This window comes from Cololabis saira, chromosome 11 (assembly GCF_033807715.1).
Source record: "Cololabis saira isolate AMF1-May2022 chromosome 11, fColSai1.1, whole genome shotgun sequence".
Taxonomy (NCBI): domain Eukaryota; kingdom Metazoa; phylum Chordata; class Actinopteri; order Beloniformes; family Belonidae; genus Cololabis; species Cololabis saira.
Genome location: NC_084597.1, coordinates 38,247,561 through 38,267,192, shown reverse-complemented (window position 1 = coordinate 38,267,192; position 19,632 = coordinate 38,247,561). Strand labels below are relative to the sequence as shown.

The 19,632-nt window shown below is 41.4% G+C and overlaps 1 protein-coding gene across 1 annotated transcript; it reads right to left on the bottom strand.

Annotated features, from left to right (window-relative positions):
- Nucleotides 1–475: 475 nt before the first annotated feature.
- Nucleotides 476–18,302, bottom strand: zgc:92275 (cholesterol 7-desaturase nvd). Its single transcript, XM_061733476.1, has 7 exons — nt 17,888–18,302; nt 8,906–9,094; nt 8,482–8,660; nt 6,964–7,089; nt 5,113–5,232; nt 1,571–1,747; nt 476–840 (listed from the first exon to the last, which is right to left on the bottom strand). Exons 1-7 carry the CDS (start codon nt 18,300–18,302, stop codon nt 679–681), a joined length of 1,368 nt encoding a protein of 455 aa, XP_061589460.1. The 3' UTR covers nt 476–678.
- Between the last annotated feature and the right edge of the window lie 1,330 nt (nt 18,303–19,632).

Sequence of the window (19,632 nt, the reverse complement as noted above, 5' to 3'; positions counted from 1 at the left end):
ACTTAAAGTATAAAAGTAATGTAAGGGGGGAAAAATCCATTAAGGACAAAAGCCATTGAAAATGAATGCATCTTAGTATAATGCAAATATATTAAAGAACCATATATGTGTACTATTGAGCATTAACATGTGTTTCAGAGAGCAGGAGGTATGATGACTAGTTGCCTATAAGTATTGTAATGGTGCAAAAAGTCAAACTTCAGAGGCATGTTATCATTTATCCTAACCTTTATTGGAATGTACATCCAAGTTTAGTTGCAGGAATCTGAGGGAACGGATGTAAGAACAAAACTGGACAAGAACAACCTTCATTGTGCCACAACCACAACCAAATTCACAATTTACTGTAACTGGATAGTTTTTTTTTTAAAGGCCGAAATGAAATAGATTAACGGGGCTGTTTTTAAAATGTAAGGAGTAAAAAGTACAGATAATTGCGTGAAAATGTAAGAAGTAAAAGTAAAAAGTCGTCTGAAAAATAATTACTCCAGTGAAGTATAGATAACCAAAATTTCTACTTAAGTAAAGTAACAAAGTATTTGTACTTCGTTACTTGACACCTCTGCATTTAAGATGTGACATACAGTAAAAAGCACTTGATGGCTCTCTTCTGGGATGATTTGTTGATCCTGGCCTGACGTATTCTCAGCTGAGCAGGCCTCCAGAATGTCCAGGAGGTCAGAAGTCTAAAGTATCACGCTGGTACTGCAGGCGTGGGCTGTTCTCACTGTAGAACTGACTGTACCAGCGTCTGTGCTTCCGGATGGCAGAGTCCTCCTTGGTGAGGACAGGCTTGGAGTTGTACTTCTTATAGTTCCAGATCATCACATCCCGTTCAAACTGCTCAATGGAAAAAAAAAAAGAGATGGAGAGGAGCGTTAACAGACGTGACTCAGTGTTTTTTCTCTTTTAAAGTTGAAGTATGATTTAAAGGTTTAAGTCCAGCAAAGTGTTCAAATGTTACAATTTTCTTGTCACTCCAGTAATGTCATTTAGCATTTCAGTAAAAACTGCCCCTTCAGATAAATGTTTTAGAAAGGACATCCGTTATACAGTTTCTGCTTATGAAACGCTTAAACTGATAATACAGCTCATAATATACCTTTGCTAAATTTCTTAGTTGTTGCTTTTGGGGCCCAACTCTAGAAATGATGGTTTTCACTATTCAGGGGACACTTTTCCCTGGTAGTTTGAGACAACCACTTAGTTTTCCTTTCCTTTTTGCTCAATAGTTGTTTTGTTTTCTTCACCATAAGTATTTATCAGGTTTATTAAGAACTATTAGCACATTTGCAGTTACTATGTGGTGTTACTTCTAGTGTCAGTGTGGAGAAAACAAACAGAGTGGATTTTAAAAAATGCACTTCACATTACTGTAAGTGTAAATTATAAAGTAACAACAATGAATACACAATGAAATTATGAAATTATACAATGTACTGTTGAAGATGGAAATCAGGCTGACTGAGACTTTACCAGAACAGATATGCTATAATAGTTTAGAGGAGGAAAAGCAGTGTCAGACTGCTGTACTCTGACAGTGACTGTAAGAGACATGGTTCTACTGCACCTGAATGCACTCAGCTTTCAGTAGGAATTTGGGCACCACCGCTGGCGTGTTGGACTGATAGAATATGCTGTGAGATACACACTGCAAAAGAGGCTCCACGGGTGTCACACTTTGCATGATCATACCCTGGCCCAAGAAGCTGTGGTTAAACTGGAGAAACACCAGTCCAGGACCCACCTGAAACACAAACAATTAACAATGTTCAATGAACATGTGTACAGCATTGTGCATTATAAATATATCATTTCTGATGTTTATTGTTTGGCTTGTCATTTGTTGTTGTGTATTATGGACACTTTTATTTTTTGTTTAACATCAAGTCTTGCTTACACTTTGTTCAATGACTTAAAATCAACAGCATTAAGAACAAAACTGTGTGCCATTTTGCAAAAAAAGTTGAAACAGTCTTCTTTCTTCTCTTCTTTTCCTTTTGTCTGTAGCCTTCAGGGGTCGCCACACTACCCCCCTTTTACATTGGCGGATACCCCGTGTTTAACGTGCGGAGCTAGCTTGTCGCCTGTCCTTTTTACGGAACCACAAAGGATGGTCAATGGTTTGAACAAATGGCCACAAAAATGGCAAACAGGATCTTTGCAAGAAGCAAAACCCGGCCCAAAAAATACTCATCCCAAGGTTCATCCATCCTCTTTTTTGAAAACTACCATCTCTAAATCTTACTTACTCTCAAATTTGGCAGCAAGATTAAAGGAGCATGAGGCTCTTTTTTAAGAAATGAGACTCTCTAGCGCCACCCTTCACCACGACGGCCGTCGGGGGTACTGCAGCCAACAGCGAAGCCGGCACGGGAGAACGGGGAGAACGCGCATGCAGCGTCATGTGACGTCACATCCACAGGACAGCGCGGGAAAAGTGGCCCCAGCCTTGCAGCACATTTTGCAGCACACAGCCTGTTCAAGGCAACGGACAGATATACTAACTAGAGGGCTCATTCTTTTTGGTTTGGAACGCTTCATCTGACATTATTACTAGAAAATTTAAAACGTATACAATTTTTTTTCATAAATCCAGCCTCAAGCTCCTTTAACTCTTGTTGCGACAGAGCAGCGTTGATCACTTCAACATCCCTTTATCTGTATCAATCAAACTTTATTTAGCATTTTTCATACAATAACATGTAGCACAAAGTGCTTAATAGTAAAAACAAAATATATCCCACCATACCCCCCTGAAAGATCTGATGCAATCAGTCTCATTCAGCACCTGGATTCTTCTACAATGAAGTCATGCTTTGTTATGGTTGATGAAAGGAGAAGTTATTGTCTGAATGGGATAACAAGTTGCTCTGAAACCTGTACTTCCATTTCAGCATTGATTATTGTTTTTAAGATGAAGAGAAGTTGCTCATTTCACAGGCAGTAATGCATCCCTATACCATCATAACTGTACACTTTTGTTTACATGCTTTAGATGCTTATAAATGGTGATTTTTTTTTTTCATCCCACACATACAAAGATTTCTCCAGATTCTGGATGTTTTTAAAACATTTGTAGTGTAACTGATATTAAAACTTTTTATGACTTTTCTTGAGGAAAGTTATTCTGAAATAGTTTCACAATTATTTTTTTCCTGAAGATCCTCAGTTCTTCTTCCGTCTGATAGACTTTACCTCTTTAGGATGCGCTTTTATACCCCGTCATAACAATGACCAATGAATCTGATTACATGTTTCTTCAGGTGTTGCTTTTTAGTACCACTTAAATTTCATAATTTTGTTGCTCATCTCACAACTTTGACACATAGTCCTGCCATCAAATTAAAAATGAGCTAATATTTGTCAAGAAATAGTCAAACATTTTACCTTCAATATTTGATGTGCTTTCTATGTGAATCAAATATGGGATGATGAGCTTTGCCAATCTTTGTTTTATATACATTTCACACAGCATGCCAAACTTTTCAGAATTGAGTTTTTAAAAATTTACATGAGCTAAAAGTATCAAAAAGTATCATTTTTATTAGTTTTTTAATGAGATGCAGCTCCTACTGAAGTCATCACCAGTAACTTAATTTATGCTGAACTCATGCTTAAAGGTATTGTGACATCATTTTTAACATGCTTTTAACACTATTAAAAGTCTTGGCCAACATCCCTCAAATGTGTCTAAAAGAGTGTAACAAGAAAAACTTCACTCTAGTACTCTTTTCCTGGCTTTTTATTACAGTGTTTTTTTGCGCCGTGAAAAATGCTTCCTTTCCCCCCTTTCCTGTCAATCATTGCTCCGCTCCTCCTCCCAACCTCCTCCTCCTCCAGCCATACGCTCACAGCGGCGTCGGAGAGCGACAGGCGCCGGGAGCGACAGGCGAAGCATGCACGGAAAAGCAGCAGGGCGAACCAGAGCAAACAATCATAAAAATAAAGGCATGTAAATAAAGTGTCCCCTTATCTTAAGTCCAGTCAGTGGCCGCGGGTCTTCTTAGCAGTTTTCCTCCGGTGATTAGAACAGAAGAGGCTGCAAACAGCTCCGTGTTAAGCCTGATTTATGGTCCGCGTTAAATCGACGCAGAGCATACGCCGTAGGGTTCAGCGTACGGTGTGCGTCGCCGCGTAACCCTTCGCCGTAGGTTCTGCGTCGGTGTAACGCGGAACCATAAATCAGCCTTTATGGTGCACTGGAGAGGAGAGGAGGCAGGAGCTGGGTGGAGGGGGCGGTGATTTAGCGGATCGTTACGTAACGATCCGCCACCAAACCAGGTGCGCAGTTTTTGCATAGTTATGCGGAAAATCCCAGAAAGCACACAATACACTGAATGTTAAAAGTTTGTTGTTTTTTGGGTGTAATTGATGTCAAGACAAATGTGTTTTTCATGTCACAATCCCTTTAATGCTTTTCACAAGCAGTTTCTACAATTTTACAAGCAGTTTGTTACACATAACAACTAAAATTGCTGGAGGCAATGTTTTTGCTGTCTTGGTGTTGTGACAGAAACAAACCGGTTTAAAATTATCACAGGTCTGTTGTTTCATGAGTTAATGTCAACAATCAATGAGGCGATTGTCTGTTTGCTGTGGTCATACTAGTAACCTGTCAGGGTTTTGACACTTCCTCCCAGTTTTAGTTTCAGTTCTGTCTTGCCCCGCCTGTGTCCCATCTGCCCTGATTGTGTCCGCACCTGTGTCTCGTCTTGTCTCGTTATCCCCTCAGTATATCTTGTCTTGTCATTCCTTGGTTCCCTGTCGGTCCGTACTGGTTCTTCCCTCCATGTCTCCTCGTCGGTTTTCCCTGTTCCTGGTTTTTGTTTTTCCTGCTCTGCAGCGCCTTGTGTTTTGCCTTTTTTTGGATTAAATCCTTTTGTTTTTGAGAACTCCTGCCTCTGGCCTCCCTCTCTCTCCCTGCACTTGGGTCCTTTAAAAACCATACCACAACAGTAACCATGGACAGTGACTTGAGCCACCATGGACAGCCCGGATAGTGCTCATTTAAATCATATTAAAACCTATATTGGATATAATGACTTGTATTAGAGACTGTTTAAATACAATGAATCACAAAAACTATAAATGTATAAAGGTTTATTGTACCTGTCTGGCCACAACATGTAGATCCAGCAGAGGCCAATGCCATCCAAATACAGTGAGTGCATGTTTCAGGACCATTTGAGAACAATGCTCGTTGGGCTCGGGCTCTGGTTCCCACTGAACCTTAAAGAGAAAGTCACAAAAAAAAACATACTTTAACAAACATAATTGATGAAGCTCTTATTTTGAAATCGCACGGCCAACGTAACCATTAAAAAAGTAACAGAAATAAAAAACAGATCTCAGTGTAACGGCAACTTTGTTGACATGCACAACACTTGAGGCCAGTCCCAATCCCCCCCTAGTCCTACTTTTCAGCACTACCCCTAAATTTTGTGCGTTCCCGTGAGGGTAGTGGTGTCCCAATTCCTCTTTGCCTATAGGGGTAGTGGGCATATCGAGGGGTAGGGGGTATGAATCTAGCCCTTCATAGCTAGGGATGTCAGATGCTGACTTCGCGACCCAGGGCCAGAAAAATTTCCCAGAATGCTTTACGTCATCATTTGCAGACTGAATCAAACAAAAAAACATGGCGGACATTTCTAATTTTCAGTGAATAAAATCAATATTTTGAGTTAGTTTCTACATAAAAATGCGTTTTGATTAAATTTCTAGCGAGAAATATATATTTTACTTTCATAATATTCACTCAGTGAATGTACATAATCACTCGCTTGATCGTTGTCGCGTTGTATTTTCAGATCTCGCTAGAACAAAGGCTGATTTATGGTTCCACGTTACACCGACGCAGAGCCTACGGCGTAGGTTACGCGTCGACGCGCACCCTACGCCGTAGGCTCTGCGTCGATTTAACGCGGAACCATAAATCGCCGGCGGCTCTTCTCATCTCCAAAAACATTGGAGCAAATTTCTTAACAGGCGTTATTTGGATAAACTGAGCCCAGGTTGGGGATCTTAACGGTTACTTTTACACCTGAAAAAATATTAAAACGTAATAAAGTGGCATATTAACAGCGCTACAGCGTAAATTAAAACAGCTTTTAGCTCTGGGCTTCCTGATATGGTGTGACGTATGTGCAAACGTCTACGCCCCGAACGTAAACCACGCAGTGACGTAGCAAGTGGTGTCCTGATCCCTAGGGAAGATTACAAGGGCCCTACTGCTGTGGCTTAATTTTTAGGGCTAGTTGTAGTGAGTGAGGGCTAGTGGTAGAAAGTAGGGTGAACATTTGACTGGCCCTTGGTCTCTTATTTATAAACTATTCATTACATTATACAGTAAGTAAACCTTACAATCTTTCACTCTTCTACTTAAATTTTATGTGTATATATTTGTTTTAAATTACATTTTAAACGTATATCAACATGTTCTTGTTCACTCTGTCGTGAACTCACATTGGACTGCTAAACGGATTGCTAGTTTGCATACTTGGAAAGCGGAGCGAGGTATGAAAATCAGTGACATTTCAGTTATTCAATTATTATTGTAATGAAAATTGTTATTGTAATATTTAGCCTACAATGTTTTTTTGTGTTTGAATGGGTCAATACACACTAGCAACTTGTGAATTTAATGTGAATATTTGCTCAATTGTAGCCTATTGCGTTTACGTGGGCATATTCTTCATTCATCTTTGAGCATGTAGTTGATATCTTGTATAAAACTATTCACCTTTGTTTATTTGTATAATACTTTTAGTTTCACGGTGCTGGAAGATTGGCAAATAAATCAGATTGCCCCCGTTTTCGAAACTTCTCTTCTTTCGGTTCCAACGGCTGCTACAGTACATGTTGTGTATTTAAAAAATGTTGTACATTTAGTACTGATTTACAATGCCAGCTGATCATAACATTTAGCGTATTCATTTATTTTAAATGAAAAAAAACTTTTACCTTCCAGTTATGACGCATAAATTCCCAGGTTTTGCTGTGCGTGTAGCGCAGATCTACGCCGCTGGCAATCCCTGGAGTGTGGAGGTAGTTCAGATGAGCTATGTCTGCTGCATTTTCAGGAATTTCCTAAGTAAAGAAAAAAACAACACGCAATGATGATGCCATCATCTATGCCCTTAGAGCTTTCTGCTTGCATTTATGCACCACTACACAGAGTAAAGAGCCCCCGCATCTCTACAATTCTTACTCCCTATAATGAAAATCGCTGCCCTTTCATTACACTGATCCTTTAACACAGTGATCCCCAACTCCAATCCTTGAAGGCCACTGCTCTGCAAGCTTTCGATATTTCTGTGCTCTAACACACCTAATTCGAAGGAATGGACCGCCGTTAGTCACTGTCTACACAAGTCTGTTCATGACCTATTAAACGGGTCAGATTTCGAGGGAAACTGCTTTTACATTAAGATTTTCTAATGGTTTAAAGGAGCCGTCTGTAAGAAATGGCCAAAACTGGTACTGCAGTCACTTTCAAAATATTGTTGAGCGGCGTGTACCCTCCCCCTCCTCCCCCCGACCAGAGGTTGCCAGGTTTTTCATCCAACACGTTCGTAGCGGCTGCTGCGATAATTAGAGCCGAGCTGGCAACCCGGATGCCGAAACAATACTGACTTGGTGATTGGGAGATAGGTGGAGGGTGGAGCTTCAGAAACAATACTGACTTGGTGATTGGGAGATAGGTGGAGGGTGGAGCTTCAGAAACAATACTGACTTGGTGATTGGGAGATAGGTGGAGGGTGGAGCTTCAGAAACAATACTGACTTGGTGATTGGGAGATAGGTGGAGGGTGGAGCTTCAGAAACAATACTGACTTGGTGATTGGGAGATAGGTGGAGGGTGGAGCTTCAGAAACAATACTGACTTTGTGATTGGGAGATAGGTGGAGGGTGGAGCTTCAGAAACAATACTGACTTGGTGATTGGGAGATAGGTGGAGGGTGGAGCTTCAGAAACAATACTGACTTGGTGATTGGGAGATAGGTGGAGGGTGGAGCTTCAGAAACAATACTGACTTGGTGATTGGGAGATAGGTGGAGGGTGGAGCTTCAGAAACAATACTGACTTGGTGATTGGGAGATAGGTGGAGGGTGGAGCTTCAGAAACAATACTGACTTGGTGATTGGGAGATAGGTGGAGGGTGGAGCTTCAGAAACAATACTGACTTGGTGATTGGGAGATAGGTGGAGGGTGGAGCTTCAGGCCAAAACAAAAAATGACAACATAAACATCAGTTGAGGGCTGCAACTCCTCTTTTTAAACTGGAATATCCTGGCTTGAGTGCTGTTGTCAGTGACATAAGTATTTGAAATGAACATGATTTTTAAATGTCTGTTGACATATCGGGGTCATTTTATGTTTCGTTTTATTATTGCTCTTACATACAGCTCCTTTAATAAAGACTCATGACATGCACAAAAAAGAAAAAATAATTCAAACACATACACACACACACACCAACCTCTATGTGGGCATTGATAAAATGTTCTGTTCTTCCCCGGTAAACCCACTGCCCGTTAGTGATCTCCTGCTGCTCTGGAACGGTCCAATGCGGTTTATCTCCATCACAATGAAACCAAATCAGGATCTGCTGGTTGACCTCGCAGCTGCGCCAGTGCTGAACACTGACAAACTCTGGCACTGAAAGACAAAGAAGTCCTAGACTGAATTTCTTTGAAGGTCAAATTCTTTTTCTTCTTTCTTCTTTTTTTATGCTTTATATTAAAGGCAGCAGAAAAGGGTCTTTTAATGAGTACAGTTTTAAAATAAGAGTATTCAAAAGAAACATTTTTCAACGGAAAATGATTTTCTTTCTTAACATTTCGATCACTAAACGTTTCATGTGCCTGAATCAACATTCGCTGGACATCACCCTTGCTTTATACCTTTTTCTGCATAGGGAATCTTCACACACTTTCCATCGTTCCCACGAAACTGCCATCCATGAAATGGGCATTCTAGGCAGTTTCCAGACACTTGCCCTCCAACGGCCAGATTGGCACCGAGATGAGGGCAGTAGGCATCCAGTACGTAGGCCTTTCCATCCTGGCCCCGAAACACTGCCACCTGTTCACCTGGTGGGATTTATTACAGCAGACACATGCTGTCAAAGCATGCTTAATGAACCTGCAAGTAGTAAAATTAGTTGTAGGTAATCCTGCGATCCTGCACAGACTGAGAACTGAATTTTAGGATCTTGTGGTTTAAATGTGTTTGCATGAACTCTGTTGCAAAAGTCCGATTTGAAGTAAAAGGATCAAGGATACTGTTAAACAATAACAGCATTCAAACAATATGAATGCTGGGTGACACAATGCCGCACGGCTGCCCAAAACTGTTGTGGAGCTGAGGTCAACCACATCACAATATGTTAGCACAGCATCAAGGACAGAAAAGAAAGGCTCCAGGCAGAATTTGATATATTGTGTAAACGGATGACTGCAGAGAAAAGTTTAGAGGGAGTATCTGTAGAAACTCCCTGAAGGACTGCAGTCACTGTCCACAAGTATGTTTTAAATTTGGGTCAGCAGAATGTGGGACAGTACAAGGTCAGATGCTAGGATGAAAAGGCATCCTGCAAAGGCCTAAAGAGGAGATTAAGAAAATATATCTACTTTATACTGGGCACACTGGCCAGGACAGAAGGCATGTGTGTTTGCACGCAAAAGGGGACAAATAAGAAGAATTAAAGCTGCAAGCAGCGATGAACGGGCCCTCGCACCCTGCAGCACGTTCAGGCGTGCTGCAGTGGAAGCGCTTGTATGACTTGCATGTAGATTCTTCAGGCCTGGACATTTAGCGGATGACACCAGCCACAACTCTCTATATCAAACCATTCAAAAGTTATGGCAGAAAGTAGGAACTATCAGATATCGACCAATCAGATGAAGGAGCGGGGCTAATTTGCAGCAATTATGTTCAAGGACTCAAAACCGAGTCTGATGACACCACCCACGAGTCTTTATCACCACCCATTCAAAAGTTATGGCAGAGAAAGGTTTTCTAGGGGGCGCTGTTGAGCCATTAGGCCACGCCCATTAATGCAAACCATTAAATATCACATTTTTCGCCAGGCCTGGCTTGCGTGCAAAATTTGGTGACTTTTGGGGCACGTTTAGGGGGCAAAAAGGCCCTCATTTCGTCGGAAGGAAAATAATAGGGCCTTCGCACTGTAAGTGCTCGGGCCCTAAATATATATATATATATATATATATATATATATATATATATATATATATATATATATATATATATATATATATATATATAATATGTATATATATATATATATATATTTCCTTTTCCTTATACGTGCATTCCTTGTTTTTAACAGGAAGAAATAAGATTCTACCCATTTATTGACCACTAGCAGAGGAGCTGGACCAAGGTATAAGGAACAAGAAAAAGAAAAAAAAAATATAAATATATTTCTGCTTTTATTTTTAATTATTAAAATTATTAGTTCATTTTATATCAGTGTAAATGTAATATGTTTGAGGTTTGGACTGGTACTCTGATGGATATTTTGGTGATTTTTATCTTATTATCTGATTAAATCATTTTTCAGCTCACTGAATAGTGATAATGACAAATATTAGTTCCATTTATACACTGAATTATCCTGCGGTGACGGTAAAAAAACCTTTCATGCATTTTGTTAATCGTGTATTGCTGACAGTAGGACAGAAACATGAAAGCCCCCAGACCTCTATGAAACCTATTTGAACTTTGTGATGCCCCTATATAGATTACTCCTAATATGGAGCATGTCATGCAAGCTGACATTCCAGGTAGAACCTGCTCATTGAGGGTTGATTGCCTGCTTGTGCTCATTGGATTCACCTGGGCCCGGTGTCTCCACCCTTGAGTATATAAGCAGCCTGCACCTCAGTCTCAGAAGATCTCTAGGAGAGAACACCTTCCCTCAGCTCTCCATGTCTTTGTTTGTGTTCTAGTTCTTCTGTATTCTTTCCATCCACACACCCTGCACTACACTATGTTTCACTCAGCCATCACTCACACACACTACTGACTTACTGACTCCACACTCCATAGGATCCTTATGGCTTTTTCTGTTGGTTATGGTACCTCAGTTGTTTGTTTTTCGGTAAGCTTAATAAATATTATTTGTTTCACTTCCGTCTCTTGTCCCTATTTTGCCATGACTTAGAGCCGGTCATGACAAATGGGGGCTCGTCCAAGATGTGAGTATTGTTAAAGCTAAGTTGAGTTGAAGTTAAAGTTAATTGTTTGGCACACGTGGCTTGTGAATAGCCAATTTGAAAGTAATTGGGGTGTTTCCCCTGTGACCTCTAGTTAGGCCAATCAGATGCGTGGGTTCGGTGGGCCTGGCTGTGGATTCCCTTTTTTGGGTTAATGTGGTTCAAGCTCCAAAACTTTTCAAAACGTGCGTGTTTTTGATTTGTTTGGCTTCCTTTTGTTTTCCGTACCTATTTTTGTTTGAACATGGAGTTGGATGCATGTGGAGGGTAGGTTCTTTTTGACATATTTGTTTAAGTGATTTATTGGAGTTGTTAAGCCTTTGTCCCCAGCAGGCTTAAGTTTTGCAGTGTTTCCCCAAGTGGTTTCATTGCATTTTTTGTTTTTCATAGTGTGTTCCACAAAAGCTGGGCACGTGGATACCACCGGGATACCTGGCTGGCAGGGAGACTCGGGAGGGCCACAAGAAGAGAAGGTTGAGTTAGATAAGTTTGTTGTAGGCAGTTAGGGGGGACACTCCCAAATTAATAGATCACTTTACTTTTGTGTCACTTTGGGCTTTATTCCCATTTGCATCCAAACAAGTAAAAAATGGCTCAAGTCAAGGATTTTTTGGAGAATCCATCAGTGCATTTTTTAGATTATTGTTCAAAGGACCAACTTTTCGAGATTGCAGAACATTACAAAATAGATGTTGGGGATAAGAGACGGAGAACTGAGACTATAAAAACAATACTGATTGCGAATTTGGAAGACATTGAGGTATTATCTGGTAAAGAAGATGAAGAGCAGCTGCCGTTGCCAATCCAAAAACCAAATCTTTCATTTGAACAGCAAAAAGAATTGATGTTAATTCAGTTAGAAATGGATAGGAACAAGCAACAAATTGAACTGGCAAAGATCAACTTGCAGAGGGAGAAGTTAGAGCTGGTAAAAGAAGGTAAGATTGACCAGAGACTTTTGGAAGGTGAAGGAGATGTGGCTTCAGGTAAGAAGAGTTTTGATTTGGTGGGCAGTTTGAGATTAATGCCCAAATTTAATGAGAAAGACCCCGAAACCTTTTTCTCATTGTTTGAACGACTAGCAGAGTCTAGAGGCTGGCCTGATGCGGATCGGACTGTAATGCTGCAGTGTGTTCTGACTGGGAAGGCACAAGAAGCGTATTCAGCTTTGTCTGTAACTGACAGTGTAAGCTATGCTAAGGTTAAATCTGCTGTTCTTAAAGTGTATGAAATGGTGCCTGAGGGTTACCGTCAGCGTTTTAGGAATATGAGAAAAGATGATAAACAGTCATATCTTGAGTTTTCACGAGAACTAGTTAACAATTTTAATCGCTGGTGTATCGCTTCAGGTGGAAATACTTTTGAAGGCTTGTGCCACTTAATGTTGCTAGAACAGTTCAAAAACGCCATTCCAGGTCGTATAGCAACGTATCTCACTGAACAGCAGGTGAAAACTGTAGCAGAGGCAGCCGCGTTGGCTGACCAGTATGTTTTGACACACCGTGATTGGGTACCGCGGGGTATCCAACATAAGCATGTGTACCGGGAGAACACTGCACCCAGCCATCATTCCAACACACCAGGTCATGATAGCAGTGCACCTTTCACCCCGTTGGTTAAAATGGAGGATGAGAAAAGTCGGGCTGCCCGTGACGGTGACAAAACATGTCATTACTGTGGCAAAAAGGGCCATATTAAGGCAGACTGTTACTCACTCAAAAGGAAGAACATGCATGTGAAGTCGGCAGCGTTTGTGGCGCCTGTTGTGGCAGATGTCAGGTTGGTAGGTTCTCTACATGAGAGCGAGAGGAGTTTCGGCGCTGTAGATGAGGCGTATCAACCATTTGTTGAGAGGGGCTTTGTCTCTCTGGTCGGGTCCAAAGAAAAGGTGCCCGTGACAATTCTGCGAGACACAGCGGCGCTGGGCACATATGTCCTTGAGTCTGTTCTTCCATTCTCGAGTAAGTCGGCGACCGGAGATGCCATGTTGAGCCGTGGTATGGGTACGTCCATAATCTCTTCTCCTACACACAGAATTGAACTTGATTCTGGACTTGTCCATGGTGAGGTGGAAGTGGCATTGCGCAGGGCGTTCCCGATGGCTGGTGTCGATGTTCTCCTGGGAAACATGCATGCGGGTGGTCGGGTGTGGTCAAAAGTGCTGCCGTCACCATTAGTAAGTCCTGATCCTATTGTGAACAGTGAGCCAGATGAGAATGAGCGAGACTTTCCGCAGGTATTTGCGGCAGCGGCAGTGACACGTGCCAGGTCTCGTGAAATTGGAGATGAAAAGAATGAAAATCTTGAAAGTGTTTTTTCTTTGTCTGACGTGCCTATTTCTGTGTCCCAGGCAGAACTTATTGCAGAGCAGCAGGTTGATCCGTCCATCAGAGGTCTCTTTGAGGGAGTTCTGACAGGTAGTGAGGTGCAGGATAGCGCAAATGGGTATTTTTTGGATAATGGGTTGCTAGTGAGGAAGTGGGTGCCTTGTGGGGAACTTGGGGCAGGGGAACCAGTTTTCCAGGTGGTAATTCCAGCTAAATACAGAGATTTAGTTCTGAAACTCTCTCATGACCAGTCGGGGCATTTGGGGGTTAAGAAAACTTACCACCACATTTTGCAGTATTTCTTTTGGCCTAGGTTAAAGAAAGATGTTGCTGCATACATTAAAACATGCCACACATGTCAAATGACTGGTAAGCCAAATCAGGTCATTAAGCCTGCTCCATTACACCCCATACCTGCTATAGGACAGCCATTTGAGCACATCATAATAGATTGTGTTGGTCCTCTTCCTCCTTCTAGGTCAGGTGCCAAGTACCTATTAACTGTGATGTGCCAGGCGACCAGATATCCAGCTGCTTATCCTCTACGTTCAATAACTACTAGGGCTGTGATTAAGGCACTCTCCCAGTTCATCTCCATATTTGGAATTCCACGGGTTCTCCAGAGTGACCTTGGTTCCAACTTCTCCTCCCATCAGTTTGCTCAGGTTCTGAAGCAACTACAGGTGAAACACTCTCAATCCTCAGCGTACCATGCTGAAAGTCAGGGGGCGCTAGAGCGCTTCCACCAGACCCTGAAATCATTGTTAAGGGCATATTGTACAGAGTTGGGCAAAGACTGGGAGGAGGGCTTGCCCTGGTTACTGCTGGCTGCTCGTGAGGTGGTGCAAGAAAGTACTGGATTTAGTCCTAATCAGTTAGTTTTTGGCCATTTAGTTCGTGGTCCACTTGCACAGCTTCACGACAACTTTACACCCCCTGACCCACCTAAAAATCTAATTGACTATGTCAATGGGATCAAGCAGCGCTTGTATGTAGCTGGCACTTTGGCCAGAGAAAATCTTGCTAAAGCTCAAGTTAAAATGAAACGATCCTATGATCGAAGGGCTGAACGCAGGGAGTTCAGTCCAGGCGATCAGGTGTTGGCTCTTTTGCCTATTGTAACTTCTCCTTTTCAAGCTAAATTTTCAGGTCCACACACTGTTGTGGAGAAAATTTCAGATAAATTATGTCATTTCAACTCCCAACCGTCGTAAAGCTACTCAACTGTGTCATGTAAACCTGTTAAAACCTTATTATGGTCGGGACTCGGGCGAGGTTTTACCTGTGTCTTTGGCAGCCGGTGTTGGTCCTACCTTTCGGTCGGTGGCAGTGGCTGAGAGCGGGGATACCAACACATTTGACGAGACCTTGGTGTATGGCCGGTTGAAAAACACTGAGACTCTGAATAGTTTAGACAACCTTTTGGGTCATCTCCCCAGGCCTCAACGGTCAGAGTTGGCTGATTTAATTGCTAATTTTCCAGGTTTATTTGGTAATACACCGTCTCAAACACATCTCATGTAATTGAGAAAGAGGCTTTGGCACTGGTGTGGGCTTTGGTGCATTTCAGTGTGTATGTGGGGTCTGGCGTGCCTGTAATAGTTGACACAGATCACAATCCACTCACGTTCCTTAGTTCACTAAAATGTCCTAACCAAAGACTCATTAGGTGGTCTTTGCTGTTGCAGTCTTTTTCACTGGACATTAGGCACATAAAAGGGAAAGATAATGTGGTGGCGGATGCATTGTCTCGTGCTCCGGTTTAAATGTGTTCCTAATACTTTGTCCTTTTTTTTTTTTTTAGATCCTGGCATTGTGGTCCCTGGTCTGTCCTACTCCTTACAGCCCATATTGCTAGCTGAAACACCTGGATCCAGCTGTTGAGGGGGGAGGATAGCCCAGCGGGTGCAAGCCAGGCTTCTAAAGGGGTTGTCTAACACCAGTGTTTGAAATCTAAAATTTTGCTATGGGGAAATTTGTAATTTTAAAGTTAATGTTAAAATTGTTAAATGTGAATGTACTTTCTTGAGTCTTGGGTTAATGGTCTTCTAATTTAAATTTATTCTAAATTGGGGAGCCGTGGATCCTCCTAAAGGGACCACGACCTTAGGGGGGGAGGTGTGATGCCCCTATATAGATTACTCCTAATATGGAGCATGTCATGCAAGCTGACATTCCAGGTAGAACCTGCTCATTGAGGGTTGATTGCCTGCTTGTGCTCATTGGATTCACCTGGGCCCGGTGTCTCCACCCTTGAGTATATAAGCAGCCTGCACCTCAGTCTCAGAAGATCTCTAGGAGAGAACACCTTCCCTCAGCTCTCCATGTCTTTGTTTGTGTTCTAGTTCTTCTGTATTCTTTCCATCCACACACCCTGCACTACACTATGTTTCACTCAGCCATCACTCACACACACTACTGACTTACTGACTCCACACTCCATAGGATCCTTATGGCTTTTTCTGTTGGTTATGGTACCTCAGTTGTTTGTTTTTCGGTAAGCTTAATAAATATTATTTGTTTCACTTCCGTCTCTTGTCCCTATTTTGCCATGACTTAGAGCCGGTCATGACAACTTAAACTCAGAGTAACTCTCTGATGAGATCAATCAGCCCATCTGCAAATCAAAACGAGAACAACAAATTTGAAATGTAAAACACTGATCTGGTTAAATCATTGAGAAATAACAGCATGATCTGTATTCACATGGTAGCACAGACATTTGATATAAATTAAATGTTACATTTTCCCCATCATCAATACCAAGTCCTGTGTCATCAACATATCAAACATTTGGACGCAAGTGTTATTTTGTCAGCACTCCGCGTTATGTTATTGCTTCTTCAAAGATAAAACAACAGATCAGAGGATGTGGTGATCCGTGGGAGAAGAATGTCCCTCCTCATCCTCTCAAAGTGGCTAAAGCTTCTGTGATTGTCCACTACCTTTCATGATGCATTGTCGGATACACTGAGTGCGGTATATATTGCGATTTTTTTGTTTCAAATCAAAGACTTAAGCACTAAACTTGTGTAGAATGTAGCTTAGTTGGAGATACTGCCTTCCACTGAGTCAACACCATCATGGCACAAGATGTGTTGAAGGACATGTCATTATGGTCCATTTATCTCTCAAAAACAGTATGAAAATGTATTATAAGTAATGATCCTTGCATGTACTTGTGGGCCAGATATGATAGTGGGATGGAGTTTTACATATCTGCTCTGGACCAAGATATGATAAAACCTCTACTAGACAAAGTTTTATCTGTGTTTTTTCCCCACTGCTTCTGGATTTTGGCTAAACTTTAGTTAAATAAATCACAAAATCAACAATTTATTCACAAGTTTTAAGACCAAGGCATTGATGAGATGATAACAGAAGTCAGTCACAACCGCATCGCCTCTTTGTGATTAAAAAGGTCACGTTTCCAAGTACCTGTAAACTTAATCTATTCTAACAAGGACTTGGCCATTGTTTGTGAAATGTATACTCAAAATGTATACTAAAAGAAATCTGTAATATGAGCTTGTTTCACATATCTTGGCAACAGTCCTAAGTGACACAGGTCAACAAAGACTGCTGGCAAACATCAGTTTTGCAGTGGAAGTTAGTCAGGGGTTTTTTTTTTGTTTTTTTTTACAAGTATTTGATTTGATTAAAATATTAAATGCATTTTAAAACAGTGTAAATTCATTCTTTGTTCATATAAAAAGTATATAAAATAATCTTTAATACTTTATGCAATTGACCTCTATTTAGTGCACTTGAATCTACTATTTGAAACTTCACCTCCCATGAGCTCATGTTGTGGAGCAGCTCAAAATGAATCCAGCTAACAGGTGAAGGCGAGGCAATCTCATTTTAAATGCCTCAGGGTTAAAAAAATAAATAAAAAATGTTGCTGAGCCACAATTGTTGCTGTATAGTATGTGCCAATCAATCAAGTCTGTTAATGACCCAATAATTGGAGCCAGGGGCACTTGAGGACCTAGGAGCACTCATCTGAAAATGACAGTTTATTTGTGAATTAACAGATGAATTAAATGGCAGCAATTTTAAGAATTTTTTTTCTTTATTGAAACTAGATGATCAATCTACTCTTTAACAAATGTCTCAAAAGTAAGTCTCTATAATGAGGATATGTTTATTATCAATAATGCAATTATGCGGATCAAAGCAACATATTATGGGGCTAGAAAAGTATTTTGTCCATGTTTCGGAATACAAACTAGAATATATCCCCAACTTTATTTTAACATAATTATTGCCCATTTTCATAGACCTGTGGAAACCCCATCTCTTTAAATTCTCCTACCTAGGACGGACACATTTTTAACATCGCCGTTCTTCAGCATGTGGGAGTCCAGCACTCGGTACCAGCCGTTGGGGTAAATGGGGGGCAGCTCCCCGACTTTCCTCCTCCGGCGGACCTGGTTTGCTGCCTGCGCCTTGGTGCGACCGTCTTCGGCGACGTAGCCCATGTCATCCGGGGTTCGGAGCAGCAACAGGGGACAAAAGAGAAGTCGGTACAGCCAGCTCAGGACGAGGAGGGCAAGTGCTGCGATAATGACCACCACAGCGCGCTCTGTTGTGATGCTCAGTCTCATTGGACCCTGATTGATGCGGTGCCAGCTGGTGTCGGCTGCGTCCTGCGGGGCTCCGCTCTGCGCTACGAGCAGCGCACCTGCTCCAATAAGCGCAAAGAGCGCAGCAGCCTTCTCCCGCAACATGCTCCGACTGTGCTGGGAAGTTGGTACTGACACCTACAGAGTTGCAGGACTTCCTAAAAAAAATTCCTGGGTAGTTATATACGTAAGTTTCGCCCTCAAACTGTTGCCACAACACGTTCAGGGTTGCATTATACTGCAATTGCAAAAGCACGCCGGGCGGGGGATGGGGCTGGTTAGTTATTAAACCTGTCCAAAAACTTGCCAAGTTAGACTCATTAATTATTCAAATTAATTATTAAAAGGATTCTAAAAAAAATCTTCAGGACAATAATGCTGACGTAAATAGTAAAAAACAAATGTGATTGTAGATTGTTAGGGCTGGGCAATGCCTTTTTTAAAAGGCACATTGTTGAATAAAAAATGGTTGAATTGTAACAGTGGTGTCGCTTTCATTTTTTTCAAACATTATTGACTGAGCTGAGGAATATTAAAAATTTTGAGTGTATTTCCCACAGATTATGCGTTGAGGAAAATAGAACATTTTGAGTGTATTTCCCACGGGTTATGAATTGAGGAAAATAGAAAGTTTTAAGTTATGGAAATATTTAAAAATATAACTTAAAAATTTTGATGCATCCAGTTACACAAAAATGTGAGTTCTGTGAACTTATTCGGGTTAACAGTGTACGTGGTGGTCCTTGATTTAGAGGCTCAAGATGAAGAAATAAACTCTGCTCATAAAAATGAGTTAGAAGATTTGTCCAACTCTTTGCATGACTTTGAGAAAGCTGTATGATGATCGTATGAGGGCATGGCAGCACCTCTGTCCAACTGGACTCACATTGCACTTATCCATGCTGTACCCTACTATGTGATTTCTTGCTTGTGTTGTTCTCTCAGATGTAAGTCGCTTTGGATAAAAGCGTCTGCTAAATGACAGTAGTAGTAGTCCAGTTCAACAATATCAGTAAAATTTCACTTAATTGGCTTTTCCTAATAAAAGCAATGTCCATCCAGTACTGATTCAATTCAATTCAATTTTATTTACAGTATAGTGTTTATTACAACACCATTTGTCTGTAGGTGCTTTCCAGAGACTAGAACATGACCCCTGGGCAATTACTACATAAACAACTGCAGGTAAAAACTCCCCTAGTGGGAGAAAAACCTTAAGCCAAACAAGGAAAGGAAAACTCCCCTTTAGGAGGGAAGAAACCTGGATCAGGACCTGGATCATAAGGGGGGACCCTCCTGCCGGAGGCCAGCTGGGCAGAGCAGGAAAAGAGGGAACAGGAAGATAGAATTAAGAACAGAGAGAGGAGAGACCCAGACATGGCGTCAAAGGTACAAAAGAGAAGGTATATTAGTATTAACTATAGTTGTGATAGAA